General features: G+C 50.2%; 5 protein-coding genes across 5 annotated transcripts; 4 read left to right on the top strand and 1 right to left on the bottom strand.

Moving 5' to 3' along the window:
* The first annotated feature begins 597 nt into the window (after positions 1-597).
* On the top strand, positions 598-2,616 carry K460DRAFT_369082 (MFS general substrate transporter). Its single transcript, XM_040933892.1, has 3 exons — positions 598-1,085; positions 1,134-2,328; positions 2,386-2,616. Exons 1-3 carry the CDS (start codon positions 872-874, stop codon positions 2,543-2,545), a joined length of 1,569 nt encoding a protein of 522 aa, XP_040786779.1. The 5' UTR covers positions 598-871; the 3' UTR covers positions 2,546-2,616.
* An 820-nt stretch (positions 2,617-3,436) lies between these two features.
* K460DRAFT_263292 (uncharacterized protein) lies at positions 3,437-4,870 on the top strand (the record flags this gene model as incomplete). The annotated part of the gene is made up of 3 exons (XM_040927481.1): positions 3,437-4,263; positions 4,525-4,640; positions 4,710-4,870. Coding segments are annotated over 3 exons (1,104 nt in total), but the record flags the coding sequence as incomplete, so codon positions are not given.
* Positions 4,871-5,852: 982 nt separating this feature from the next.
* On the top strand, positions 5,853-7,651 carry K460DRAFT_419159 (uncharacterized protein; the record flags this gene model as incomplete). The annotated part of the gene is made up of 2 exons (XM_040937986.1): positions 5,853-6,441; positions 6,489-7,651. 2 exons carry the CDS (start codon positions 5,853-5,855, stop codon positions 7,649-7,651), a joined length of 1,752 nt encoding a protein of 583 aa, XP_040786777.1.
* Positions 7,652-7,868: 217 nt separating this feature from the next.
* K460DRAFT_419158 (uncharacterized protein) lies at positions 7,869-10,998 on the bottom strand (the record flags this gene model as incomplete). The annotated part of the gene is made up of 1 exon (XM_040937985.1): positions 7,869-10,998. One exon carries the CDS (start codon positions 10,996-10,998, stop codon positions 8,131-8,133), a length of 2,868 nt encoding a protein of 955 aa, XP_040786776.1. The 3' UTR covers positions 7,869-8,130.
* Positions 10,999-12,827: 1,829 nt separating this feature from the next.
* Positions 12,828-14,034, top strand: K460DRAFT_388086 (uncharacterized protein; the record flags this gene model as incomplete). Its single annotated transcript, XM_040935671.1, has 3 exons — positions 12,828-12,995; positions 13,057-13,612; positions 13,670-14,034. 3 exons carry the CDS (start codon positions 12,828-12,830, stop codon positions 14,014-14,016), a joined length of 1,071 nt encoding a protein of 356 aa, XP_040786775.1. The 3' UTR covers positions 14,017-14,034.
* Between the last annotated feature and the right edge of the window lie 175 nt (positions 14,035-14,209).

The raw sequence follows: 14,209 nt of genomic DNA, 5'->3' as shown, positions 1-14,209 counted from the left end.
TGTACTGCTTTGAAGCGAGCTAAGCGCGCACTCTATCTATAGCTGTAGGACGTACTATGTCAATACACGCATTCCTATATTCACATATGTCATGCTGCTTCCGAGGACCTCTGAAAAGTGTTTGCGGAGCTAAAGTGTGAACACACCAGGATACGCATCAAGGAATAGTATGTCCCGACAGATTAATTACAGAGGTCCGACACATGGATCAGGCGGTTCCGTACTCAAAGATCGTCGTGGGTTACTCTTGTCTCGTACAACAAATTGTGTATCCAGCTCAAGGTCTTCTAATGGCAGTAGGAGATCGAGCGAGGCAAGAGACGATCATTCTACAATAGGAACTTCCTACATCGACTAGCATTGCGATTGAATAGCCCAAAAGGCGCGTTACACGTTATACTACATAGGTATATGTGTCTTGAGATGGTGGTTGTCGATGGAAGGGCAAGCTGCAGAGACGGTGTCAGACGCTCGCGTCGAGTTTTCTGGAGGCTGCTTATGTCACTATTGCGCTAGCTCCTTCGATGCGTTAGCGTCTCCTGGCAGCTTGCATCCCAACCCTCTGCCCGCGGGCGGAGCACATGTCTTTTCGAAAATCAAACATCCAATCGCGTGTTACCACTCGACAGACAAATGTCTGTCTGCCATCCCGCGTCCCAACAATGTGCCCAGTGGCTTGGCCTAAGTCGCCTCGCTTGAACCTTGTGCATATATCGACATGCCGCTAGTCGTGGACGCATCCCGCTTCTACCCAGGTATTAATCGAGTGACATAAGGAACACCTCTTTTAAATATTTGATTGATCCTTCCTCTTCGATCTCCATTGGTACCATTTCACGCTTTTCCTTTCCCAGGGATCTCTTCTGGTGTCATGGCTGCCGTTTATCATGAAGAGAAGAGCACTCAACTAGCCGCTTCGCCACAGCATACACACCATGATCCAGAGTCAGGCGCGAGTTCACTGTCGCTGGATAAAGACGTGGCCATCGGACTAGTTGGAGAACATGCTCGCGAGATCGATCCAGAAGTTGAAGCAAGAGTTCTCAAAAAGATTGACTGGTTTTTGATTCCGGCTATGATTGTTGGTACGTATTGACCGTAGCCTCGTCCGCCTATCATTGACAACAAAACAGGCTACGGGCTGGTATATTACGACAAAGCTATCCTCGGTTCAGCAGTTCTATTCGGTATGACCAAAGACCTCTCCCTCAGCGTCGTGGACACATCGACCAAACCACCCCGGACAGACACCTCTCGTCTCAGCTGGGCAACGTCATTGTTCTACTTCGGGATGCTCGCTGGCCTCTATCCCATGACCTTTGCTTTGCAACGCTTCAATCTTGGCCGTATCCTTGGCGGCGTCGTGCTTCTCTGGTCGTTGATATGCATGCTCACAGCCGCTGTGACCACGCACCAGGGCCTCTTTGCGCAGCGCTTCTTTCTAGGCTTCGTCGAATCAGTCATCCCGACCGGTTTCATGTGCATTATATCAGGATACTACACGCAAGACGAACAAGCCCTGCGCCAATCGTGGTGGTTCTCTTCCACGGGGTTATTTACCATCATTGGTGGCGCTCTTAATTACGCTTTTGCACAGATCACCACGGGGAGCTTAAGGCGTTGGCAGTACATCTACTTGCTGGCCGGGTGTCTAACATTTCTGTTTGGCATCTGGTGTTTCTTCATCCCCAATTCGCCCGTCAGCGCATGGTTCTTGACGCCGGCTGAACGCATCGTCGCCGTTGAGCGCCTTCGCAAGGGCCAAACTGGTGTGCGGTGCCAGAAGATCAAGATTTCACAACTCCGCGAAGCATTCCTCGATATCAAGCTCTGGCTTGTATTTATCTTAATGGCGTCCGCGTACACGGTAAATGGCGCCGTTTCAGGCTTCGGTCCGCTCATCGTGAGCACATTTGGCTGGTCATCCCTCGAGAGTATTCTATGGCAGTTCCCACTGGGTGGGCTGTGTCTCATCGCGATCTTGCTCTGCGGCTATATGAGCAGTCGCATTCCCAACATCCGGCTCATATTGCTCATTGTGAACTGTCTGCCCGTGATCGCTGGATGTGCCATGATCTGGAAGAGCAAGTGGACATACCACGCCGCCACGCCCGTTGCAGGATACTCCATCATCGGCACGTTTGGCGCGGTAGTCAGCCAAACGATCGTGATCGGTATGAGCAATGTAGCCGGCGCGACGAAGAAGAGCGCCATGGCCGCTGCCATCTTTGTCGCTTATTGTGTTGGTAACATTGTGGGGCCGCAGCTGATCAAGTCTCAAAGGAAAATTGACCATTATCCTGAGCTGTGGACTGGGTTGATCATCTGGTACGTACAAATGGTTATTGAGTGTATTTTGGCGGAACTGCTGCTAATAAACTATAGCTACTGCATAACGATCTTGGCGGCTGTAGCGCTGTACTTTGTCCTTAGGAGGGAGAACAAGAAGAGAGACGCTGTGCCTGTGAATGAGGAGGAAAGAGATAGGTTCGCATTCATGGACTTGACGGACAAACAGAACCCGTACTTTAGATACGTTTTGTAGAGGACAGGGGCATCGTCGACGCAAGCTTAGGGTAAATGTTATATAAAATCAAATGACATAACAAATATGCATCATCTATTAAGGTATTTCGTGACATGCTGCAGCTCTATATTGCTTTCTTATAGGATATGTAGTCCTCATTGTTAGTAGACATCGAGTGTCACAGTTTTGCTTCGCTTTTTGCGCGATAGGTACCACCAACACATCAAACCCAATAATACTATAGTATTGAGATGTAGTTGTATTCCGTAGCTATGCAAGATTCGACTCGAGCTGTCTATTCGTAGATTCGGAAAAGGTTAGCATCCCGTTGTGCAGATGTCGGTTCCCCGCTCAGGACCGTGGAACGTCAGAGCTGCCGAACCAGCAATTTCACACGAACTTGCTATAAATTCAGAGCAAACTAAGACTAACCAGAGCTCTTGGAGAATAGGAGGAGAACCACGCTGGTCTACGGTTAGAAGGTGAACAGTGAATCAGGTGATTGGTCGGTGCCATGAGGCGATCGACCCTGGGCGGCCAGGTTCCGAGCGGCTGGGTGTTGATGGATTCACAGCACCATGTCGCAGCCCCCCAACAGTCTTGTTCTGCTCTTTCTCTCTCACTTTCCCTCTCTCTCTCTTGCCCCAATCCTCGTCGTGTAGATGACAATTGCATAACACCTGTATCTTGGCCGCAGCACGAGGCACCGGAAACCTCGCCCTACATTCCGTTCCCCGCAACTGAGAGCCTTCCCCTCTCGCTTGTGCCACACGCCCTACCGTGACCTTACCACACAAGGCTATCAGTCAATCAGTTCATCCCAGGACCAAAGCAATGGCTTCTCGTACCTCTACTCCACAGTCACGATCGCGTTCGTCCACTGGTAGCAGCAGCTCGTCCGATACCACTATGATCGATGCGCCACCACAATCACCCAGCCGCCCGGTACGACTACGAAACCTATCGACGAGTAACCCTTCGACCGCTCCAACAACCGCGTCCGATCCTACCTTCAGCCTTCTGCTGTCCCTACCGAGGGAGCTTCGCGACCGTATATACACATTTGCCTTGACATCACCCTCTCCATTCTGGTGGCCGAACCAAGCAGCCGTCAAATATGAGCACAATATCGCGCCAAATCTCCTACGAGCGAGCAGACAAGTGTATGAGGAGGCAGCACTGGTCATATACAGTGAAAACAAGTTCGCCTTCACGCACCCCTCCGACTGCAACATCTTCCGTGTTGTCGCCTCCCCCGCCTCCCGAAACATTACCTCAGTGTATTTCCGTATAAGAGAGAGGGACTTGAGATTATGGACGAGCTATCTGGGTAGTAAGAGTCAGGATAGGAGTCTAAGGGCTGACCTACCGAGACTGAGGAGCCTGTGGATCTTTTCGAGGTGTGGAAGTATGGGCACGTCAGCTATGCTGGGGCAGATGGTGACAGTGTCACAAGCGATACAAGGGCTACAAGGATTACAAGGTGTAGTGGGTGGGTTAGGAAATCTATCGCCTGCAATCCAGGTGCAGCTTCAGGCTGTGCAGAATGTGATAGGACAGCATGTTCATGCGTTGACGCAGCATCTACAGAGTTTTCCGCAGGCCGTGGGGAATGGGGGAGGTGCACCACCACAGACACCGCAACTTTTGGGCATGGATGCGAATGGGACAGGCAATGGGAATCAGATACCGCCACCGCCACCTCCACCTCAACTGCCTGCGATGCCGTTCAACCAGTTTGCGCAGGGAGGTTTTAATCCCGTTCAGGGTCACGGCCAACAACAACAACACCATCAAGCTCCGATTACGGTACCACATCAACACGGCACGCAAAACAACCCACCGGACCCAAGCCCACTAGCACAACACCTCGCGTACACACAAAACGCAAACACTGTTCCGCCACCTCCACCGTTACATCACCACGCGCTCGCTCCAATCCCTGGCCAGCCTCCCCCACAAGTCCTAAGCCAATCCACTTCAGGACCGCACGCAAGTCCTCATCATCTGCACCACCACCCACACCCGCTCTACACCACATTCCTCCGTTTCGAGCGTGAAATCGGCCTCGAATCGCTCTGTCTGTCTCTCCGGGAAACGCTCCGTGGGCGCAGTGAGGCCTCAAGCGACACCACATCCCCCGTGTCTCCTTCGCCCTCTCCCTCCTACATCCCTTCTCCAGAAGTAAAGATTGTGTGCATCATGCGCGTACCGCGGCGGGAGGTGGAGCGCTTGGTCAGCATGTATCCCGACGAACTTAGCATCGAGGAGAAGACTGGGGATGCGCGGACAAAGTTTAGGAAAATACATGGTGTTGAGGTGAGCTTGGAGTTGAATGGGTATCCGAGTTCTGCGAATAGTGGTGGCGGGAGTGGAAGTGGCCATGGAAATGGGAATGGGACTGGGTCAGGATCGGTCGTGGTGGATGATGGACCGGCTGTTACTGTGCAAGAGCCATGAGATATACAAGCAATGTATGACTGGTGCTTCGTATGGGAATGGGCGAACAGTTTACATTGATGGGGTTCTTTTGGATATGAATGGTTCGCTATATACCTTTTTTTTTGTTATATTGGTCAAATTTGCATGCGTCATGGCGATTGCAGAAGTGTATAAGGAACGATGATTCTTCACGATGGAACTTTCGACATGATTGATATATTAAGCGCCCTTTTTCTTTATAAGCGCCAGGAGGGCATTCCGAAGGCGGTGAAAGAGTAACAGGTCATAATGAGAATCGTGGGCTCAAGTTGGGTTGAACATGGTATTGGTTTATCAGATTGCCACGCTCAGAAGCACGAAATCCAGCTAAAACTTGCTTTACGGTCCGCTACATTATCTCCCGCTTTTCACGAAGGCGATAACCACCAGGCTGAGCACACTACCAAGAACGTTTGACGCATCAGTTCGAAAAATGACAACCACAACGACGGCATGACCATGTTTTTGGCCCCTCTGTCTGCGTTAGTTGGTCTCTTTCCGGTCGCTTTCATCTGCTTTTCATTATGGCTGCAGCAGTGGGCTGGCTCTAAACGAGCTCTTTCAAGATGATTGGTTACTATTTAGAGTTCCTCATGCATATATTTACCTTGGTCTGCTGTCTGCAAATCTTGGAGGGCGTCAGGCTGAGACATTACTATTTTGGAGATACTTGCCTTGTGTTGCTTTTTGTAAAATGCGGGGGCTGAACCATTATTGTGGACTTAAGAGCGTGCGGTAGCTCAACTAGGGCATCGGTGCTGATTACATCTTTTTTATGAAAGCGAGTCGTGGTCCTCTCACTTTCTTCTCAAGTCCATTACTGTCTCAAGTACCGCTTTGCACCATGTCCAATCCAGCCTCTGTCGATGTTAGTCAGACAAGATATGTTCCGCCAGAGACCACAGGACACCTGGATGATCTCGAAGTAGCCAGCAAGTCCCTTTCGCAGGGCGAAAAAGCCATCTTACAAGTCATCGATGCGCCATATGATGGAACAACGCCGCAGGTCCGCGCCATCTTCAGCTTTAACGACGACATTGCTGAGGGAATGAAGAGTCTTCCGCCACATAGCACCAAGACTGCAAGGATTTTAGATGTCACTGTCCATTCTGATTTCATCATCACCGGCCTCAGAGATACGAAGGGCCCAGAGACAACACGGTCAGCCAGAGATGCCTTGATAAAGTATCTACAAGATACATATACGCAACCATTCGAGGAACGGCGAATTTTCAGATGGCTCAGTGATCCGCTTCTCGTGAACGACATTGGTAGCATATCCTCCCAATGGTCTCAGCGTCTAGGCGGCGGCAGTACAAATCTGTATCGCCTTGTCAACCGTACGAGCTTGCAACAGCATCCTTTGGATTATGACGTCCATCCAAGAGACTCGTATCTGACCTGTGTGCAAGATGCAAATGACCGGTTAATAGGTCAGTGCATTTGATTATGTTCTCTTCAATTGCTTACAAGCCTGCAGTCATCATAGTGAACGATGTCTGGTCCAGACAAACATTTCGCACGAACAAATCTCGTAACAGCCATATCCTTTTCCAAAATCCTCGCACTATTTCGAATATGCTGGCAGGGACTAGTTGGACCTCCCTCTCCGATGGGTCCCTCGACACTTTCGCCAAACTCTTAGTCGTAGACTTCTTCCTTACGTCCATCTACCTGCAACCCGTGGATTACTACGGACTCCTGATATACCCACAACTGTCCAAAAAGGAAGTCGTAAAGTTTTCGCTCACTAAAAACCCTCATCTTCAAGTTCCGTTAGGCCTCTTCGAACCTCGACTATCTGCTAAGAGCAGAGAGGCATTCAAGGAGATAGAAGACACCGAAGGCATCCTAAGGAGTGTCAAAAACTTGGTGGATTCCATTCTTTTTGTGGTCGCAGCTCTCAAGCAAAGTGACATCGCAGGCTCACAGCAGTCTGACCGCAAAGATCACGAGAGACGCATACAAGAGCTAGAGGCATTGTGCTTGGAGCGCGGCAACAACGCGCAGAGGGCCCTAGAGGCTCTGAACCGCCAGCTGGATTACCTGACGAAGAGGCACGCCATCCGCGAAGCCAAGGCGATCAAAATCTTGACGATACTGGCCTCCTTGTATTTGCCCTTGTCACTCTCAGCCTCCTTACTAGGTGTGCAATCCCCTTTTAAAACGATAGCCCACACCCGAACGCTGGAAGACCAGAATTCGCCGGGAGACGAGCGATTACTCGGAACAAACTTGCTCTTCGACTTCTTTGGCGTATTCATTGGGCTCGCTACCGCCACCATGTTCATCGTACATGCTATTAGACTCGGACTTTGGATCAAATCAAATGGGCTAGGTATACTATCGAAGAAATTCAGCGGCCCATTCTCTATATTCCACTATGGAAGGCGATGGCGCTATGGTGGACTAGGAGGCCGAATTTTCGACATCGTCCGCGTTCTCACTGCATGGTGGATCGGCGCCGGATTCTTCATCACGCTCCTGGTGATATTCATGGTTGGCATGCTCAGAACGGCCCAGAACGCATGGGACACTGCCAAATGGATGTTCGGGGCGTATATGGTGGTTGGCGGAGTTCTCATAGGGTGCTACGTCGTTATATACTGGTCCTTGCACCAGAAGAGGCTTCGGGTTCGATAGACGCCGTCTCACTATGTATGGCTTCAGATCATTTGCTACACTATTCGGAGATTCACAAGCTAAATTATAGTCTATCATTGATCAGTTCAGTTGCTCTATATGTACGATTCAAGCATCACAACACCGTTCTCTTATCTGATCACAGGCTATAAAAAAGCCTTGTGTCAATATTGTCGATCGAGTGAATGGGGACAAATGCACGGAAATAGCGAGCAACAAATCTGAAATTTCAATAGTTTAATTGTAGGGGATAGTAGTAGGCTAAACATGTATTCTAACAATAAATCAATGCAACCTTTTCCGCGCTGTTGAGCACCTGTACCATCGCTACATAGGCAAGGCAATGCAATGCAATAGTACTAATATAGAGTGGCGTCCAGCGCCTTCAATTATGGTGGTTTCACCTTTGTTTGTTACCAGTCTTTGTACGGGTTGTTTTGCCACTCCAGGTGGACTTTATCGTTGCCATCAAAGAACGTCTAGGTACGGCGGCGCTTGCCAACCCGGCCAGTTGCGACTTTGTCTAGGGATGGTGAAGTCTTGCCCGCAAGGCGGGCGGAGCGACGGCCCTGCTCGTGATGGTTGTACTGCGACTGAGCGGCATCAGGTGAGACGGCAACCTGGCTCGGTGGGTCGTTGACGTAGTACTCTTTGCTCGAAGTGACCGGCTGCGCGTTGAATGATGCCGTGCGAGCAGAGGATCGAGTAGCCCGGCTCAGCTTGGGCGACTTCATGATGCTGGAGTAAGGTCCGATGCTCAGAGTGCTTGACTTGCGGCGCGGAAGAGACAGCATGTAGTCGAGTTCCTCGTTTGTCAGGGCTGGCATGTTAGAGACGTCGATGGGGGCTTGCTGATCGATGTCGTGACGGGACCGATCCTTGGGAATGAAGAGTCCCGTGCAGCTCGCCTTGCGGGATTTGGGCGAGATAGCGCTAGAGTTGGCTTGAGTGGGGCCGACGTATGGGGTTGGTGTCGGTGGGACAGGGCCATCGTATGTTGGTACATACTGAGCAATCTGATCATAGACACTGCGCTGTTGCGGAACGTCCCCGGCCTCAGTGTAGTTGATGCGCGACTTCTTGCGTGGACTCGACCGTGAGCCTTGAGCAACGCCAACGCGTTGCTGCTGCTCGTAGTTGTCACCGATCTCCTCGAATTCATCGTCAGTGCGGTTGAAGTCAGGCTCATCGTCGTCCGAGTCGGGAACTATGACCCGGCGCTTCCGGGAGCCCCCTCGTGCAGGAGCAGTGCCTGCATCATCTTCAGCTTTGAATTGGGCGCGGAGAGCCAAACATTCAGCAATACGAGTATTGATCTCAGGGTGGAACTGATCATAGTAGGCTGAGTGGTCGAAGTCTTTGTGTCGCTTAGCAGCTTTAGCCTTCTTGTAGACTCTCAGGGTCTCAACCTTCTTATCCACCATGATGATCTCCTGGTCACCTCGATGAATACCAAAGGAGCCTGGCTTGATATTACGGTAGACGAATTGCTTCAGCTGCGATCGAGTGCGATGCTCCCAGTTGACGTTGTACATGGCGGCGATTAGAGTCTGCGGGTGTGGTTTAGGCTCACCTCGCGCGTAGTCTGTATGAACAGGGTAGTTGGCAAACTCTGGAGTACGTCCAAGCTGGCCAACCTTAGCGGCCTTGACAAATTTCTCTGCGAGTGCCTTCTCAGAAACATGCTTGCCAGAAAACGTAAAAGCGGCCACGCCCTTGGGTTCCTTAACCATCTCGCCACGCGTGTCGACCTTGACGTCAGCGTCTTGACAGATGCCCTCGAAGTCTAGAAAGCGCTCCATGCAGTATAGATGTGCGTACGCGACGCAATCGAATGGATCAACCACGCCCTTGCCGTAAGCCTTGTGCTTCTCATCAAACGCCACGCGGTAGTTGCCAACTTCAATGGTACCCTTGTTTGCCCACTGTCGATTCGGACATTGCTCGAATAAGCACTCACTATGGGATTTGGACGCATACCGACGCGCTGAGTCACCAGGTGTAACCTGGATCCAGATACGAAGATCTCCAGGATGCTGTGAGATGTACTCGTGGATCTGGCGAGCAGACATGGTGCGCTTCTTGAACTCATCCATGCCGTTGTGCTGATTGTACTCGAACTTGAATTTGCCGGACTGCCAGTCACCAATGGGAAGTGGCTTAATCTTGTACTTGGGGCCTTCCTTCGTGAACTGGTTAATTCGAGCTGTACGAGTCGTCTCGCCCTTGGTAGTCGTGTTGATTCGGACCCAAGACTTATCCTCACACTTTTTCGGTTTCTCGCCAGCGCGGACGACAGTCACCTTTACGGGTTCACTCAGTGAGTTGGTGTCAGAAACAGTAGAGTAGCGGCGAGAACTCTCTGCTTGAGGTGCGGAGCTACGCGTGGTGCGCTGAATCTGTCGAGGGCGCTTGGCAGGAAGTACATCATCCTCTGAATCGGAGTCTGGCTCGGCAGTAACATTCGGGTCCTTGTAGCTGGATCGACGGGGCCGGGCACGACCTACCTTAGTGATTGGTTGTTCGACGCTGCCTTGCGGTTGCTGAAATTGCGGACTGATCGGGATGTATCCATGGTACTGCTGGACGGGAGGGTTGAAGTAAGGCCCAGGGGAGAACGTCGAGTTCAAAGGATCGGGATACATAAGCGGTGGGGGGAATGAGCTGCCTCCGGGGATAGCAGAGAATCCAGGAGTAGTATGCGATGGCTGTGCAGGCATTCCGTAGACATCATTCCAAGGACCGAATGCTAGGTTGTTATTGGTAGACTCGAATGCTGGATGAGATGTTGAATTGACCGGTACCAAATCGAGCTGTTTAGGATCTGCCTCAGCCTGCTGGTTGTACAGTACGGAATCTTGCTCAGCTTGATCTTTCTGTGCATCTTTAGGGTTGAGGAGCTTGAATCCAAGGCCATTTTGGAAGTCGGTCTCAAACTCTTGCTGGGGCAAGTTTATGTTCTGGGACTGATTAGCATCGAAGTTGTTCGTAGACATGTTAGCGATGTTATTCCCAGTGGTTTCGAAAACATCCAATTTGAGGAACTCGTCGAAGAAAGTATTGTTGGCGTTCCAAAAGTTTGGTTCGAAGAAATCTTCAAGCGATGAATCGCCAGCGCCGGGTAGACCAACAACACCTCCAGAAGCATTTGCCTGTCGAGGGCTAGCTCGTGTAGAACGGTGCGTGTTAGCAATGCTACCTGCTCGCGAACGTGTACCCATGCTCTGCTTTTGTGAAGCAACCGAAGGTTGCCGAGAACCGCTGGGCTGGTAATGTGCCATTTGGTTCGTGGTCTGCTCTTGTTGTGGTAGTCTTGGTGATCTTCTTAGGGGGGTAAGGGGAGACATTTCGAATCTTCTTTTGTGATTGGAAAGGATACATAGTGCAACTACGTCGTACATATAGGTGAGCCCACAACGTTCTTTCAGCAAGTATTGTGGAGTTACATATTTAGATTGGACAAAGAAAGACTAATCATGTGTTATTAAAGTATGTATCATTGTCGAGCTGTCAAAGCCGAGATGAAAGAACTGTCAATCTGTAGAGGCACTAGCATTGCTGAGGTCTTTGTACGATTATGGAGCGCCATTGTCAACGAACATCGTGGCAAGACTCGACTCGGGCTGCTGGTTGCTACCCACGCATGACATCACCTTAGTCGGTAAGTACCTACAGTATAAGAGGCTAAGTAACGGGCCAGATCGGTTTAGGTTGCTATGATCTATAGAAAGTCAGCCGCTTGGTCTCGTCTCGAAACATGGAAGAGTGAGGGGCAGTTGAGAATTGTAGTCAGAGATTGTTTGATGCAAAGGTATCCACACGGGTATTAGGAACAGGTCTGTGAAATTTGCTTGTATCATCAGGAAGGGAAGAAGAGAATGGTGATAGATACATACCTGCGATTAGACATCATCCCCGGCTAAGTAGCCACTGAGACGCATCATGCGTTGGCCCGCATCGAATGCGTTGTGTACGTCGCTCTATCATCAAGCGGACAAAAGTAGTTGCTTCGTGGCTATTTTCCCCCAGAGAAGGGCTGCGCATCGCGCATCGCGGGCGAAATGCGCGCTAAATGAAGACGCGGTCGCTATCGATGTCCAGACATTGTGGTGCTTAAAAGAAAGGTCGAAGCCTCGAGTCCTAATGAAAGAAAAGGGTTTGCTGCCGTCGCGCTAGTGGTGCGGGTAAACCATTTCGCCGATGCCGCTACTGTGCCAACCCGTCACTTGATGCCTTCGAGTCCACCTTACAGCCTTATCTCTCTAGTGCCCGTCTTGAGGTGTTGACCGAGCTTTTTCGGCGATCAAACATATGTGCCGGCATGTTACCATTCGTTTGGGATGCTCTGCATCCCGCGCGAAGCACTTACATCAATGGCGAAACACGAAAGGCCTACTGAAACATCATCATCCTAAAAGAAGTGCTCAGCCACACATGTATCACCATCCATGGCACCATTAGTGGGAGGATTGTTGCCACAAAAGGATACTTCACCGGCGATTGAACCAGTTGGAGTGCATCAAAGTTATCTACTTCGGACTTGCGTTTGCTCCGAGTCGCACTGGGAGGGATAAGGTGAACATGTGAAAAGCAGTGAGCTCAGTCGATGAACCTTCGAATCTCTTCTTCGACCCTCGCGCAGCATGCGACATGGTATATAGGAGCTGGCGTAGTAGATAGAGCGCCTCTGTCCATTGTCCGTCAGAACATTAGCAGCCCTTTACTGCTATCAACGCACGCTTAGACTTTAGAGTGCACTAGCATCTCCCCTACTTTAGAGGCAGCCCCCGCCCCCTCCCAAGTACACCAAGATTTTGTTACCCATGTAGCCTTAAGCAAGATGTTTTCATTGCGGTTTGAGGTACCTTGCAGCAGGGTTTACCATACCTCAAATCATCAATGGCGTTCCAAAGAAGACTTGACGGAACAGGGTCCGAGTTAGCTGTATCGCTATACAATGAACGTTTGGGGTTTTCATCTTAAACTTTCGCAGCCGTCACAGCAAGGCTCGGCGTTCTACACTAGACCTATGACGAACATCACGCAGGCCGCTCGATGCAGGGAGTATCTTGTCACAAATGCACTCTTAATCTCCCAATGTCTCCTTCCATACCGCTGGTTATCTCTGACTCCGATTTCTGCACGGTGCGGTTGGTGTCTGCTTTACACTCAAAGTATGGCAAACGCAGAGCTTCAAGAGCTAATATTGCTTGGCTATATTACCTTCTACCTTATCATAACGCTTATTGTTCTAAGCTACATCGCGGTTGGTTTGCGACTATGGGTCCGCTATCGTATCACGAAGTCTCCCGGATGGGATGATGCAACAATGGTTGCGGCTCTGGTAAGTTTTGAGCAACTACTTTCTAAACATTGATTGGATAGACTGACTGACGTATGGGTAGTTATTGTTCACATGTTACTGCTCTATAATACTTGCAATCACCTTCCGCAGTCAACAGCGCAAACTCTTCAACAAAGAAGATATCCATGTAACGCTCATCTACGTCCAACTCGGAGAAATTTTCTATATCTTTACAACGACGCTCTTCAAAATTTCACTTGGCCTCTTCTTCCTACGCGTTCTCACCCAACCCTGGCAGACTCTCATTTTCCGCGTCATCCTCGGCGTCAGCGCGACATACGGCCTGTTTTACATCTTTGTGACCATCTTCCAATGTGGCAAGCCCGCCGATCTAGCCGACAGCTTGATCGGTTCATCAAGTTGTTTACCTTCTGCCTTCCTCCTCACGACTGGCTATCTCTATGGCGTCATCAACGTTATTGCCGACTGGACGTTTGTCCTAATCCCCATCTCCATTCTCGTCGACAGCGAACTTGATCGCCGAGCCAAAATCTCCGTCAGCGTGGTAATGGGGCTTGGAGCTATTGGCAGTGTATCAAGCATTCTACGCATGGTGTACTTGAAAGGGCTAATGTTTGGTGGTGGTGGGCTCACTGGTATGCATTACTCTTCTAGAACCCGGCATATTGTGTCTTTTGCTAACGTTGAGACAGCAAATTCAATCAAAGCAACAATTTGGGCTACAGCTGAGCCAGGAACTGGAATCGTCGCTGCCTCAGTTGCTATTCTGCGACCCCTCATCCGCCAATTCAACTCCTGCATCCATACTAAAGTCTCCGACTACAGATCCCGCAAGAGCTTATTGCCTAGCTCTTCTAGACCTTTTGGCTCAGAGACGATCGCTCTGGCATCCCAGGCCGGGAACAAGACAAGTATGCAGTCAATCCGCTCAGACGATCCGTGGAGCCCGACAGTGGTATTAGGGGAGGCGAATGTGCAGAGAGTGATTAGTGTGCAGATGATAAATGGGAGGGGTAGTATGGCACCAATGACGAGATGACGCGACGTGTGTACATACAGTCTTTTACGCGGCGTTATGGGTTTCAAATACTCTCGCTTGGTGGTAATGCTTTATTCAAGCTTGTAACTCTGGAATGCTGTGGTGGCTCGGGAGACTAAATGCCTACTGTGTAGATATTAAGCTATAGTATTATCACATGGAAGTCTTCAGTGTACAGTAGGAATTTGTTACG

The sequence above is a fragment of the Cucurbitaria berberidis genome, assembly GCF_010015615.1.
Source record: "Cucurbitaria berberidis CBS 394.84 unplaced genomic scaffold K460scaffold_4, whole genome shotgun sequence".
Lineage (NCBI taxonomy): Eukaryota > Fungi > Ascomycota > Dothideomycetes > Pleosporales > Cucurbitariaceae > Cucurbitaria > Cucurbitaria berberidis.
This window is presented reverse-complemented; position numbering and strand designations above follow the sequence as displayed.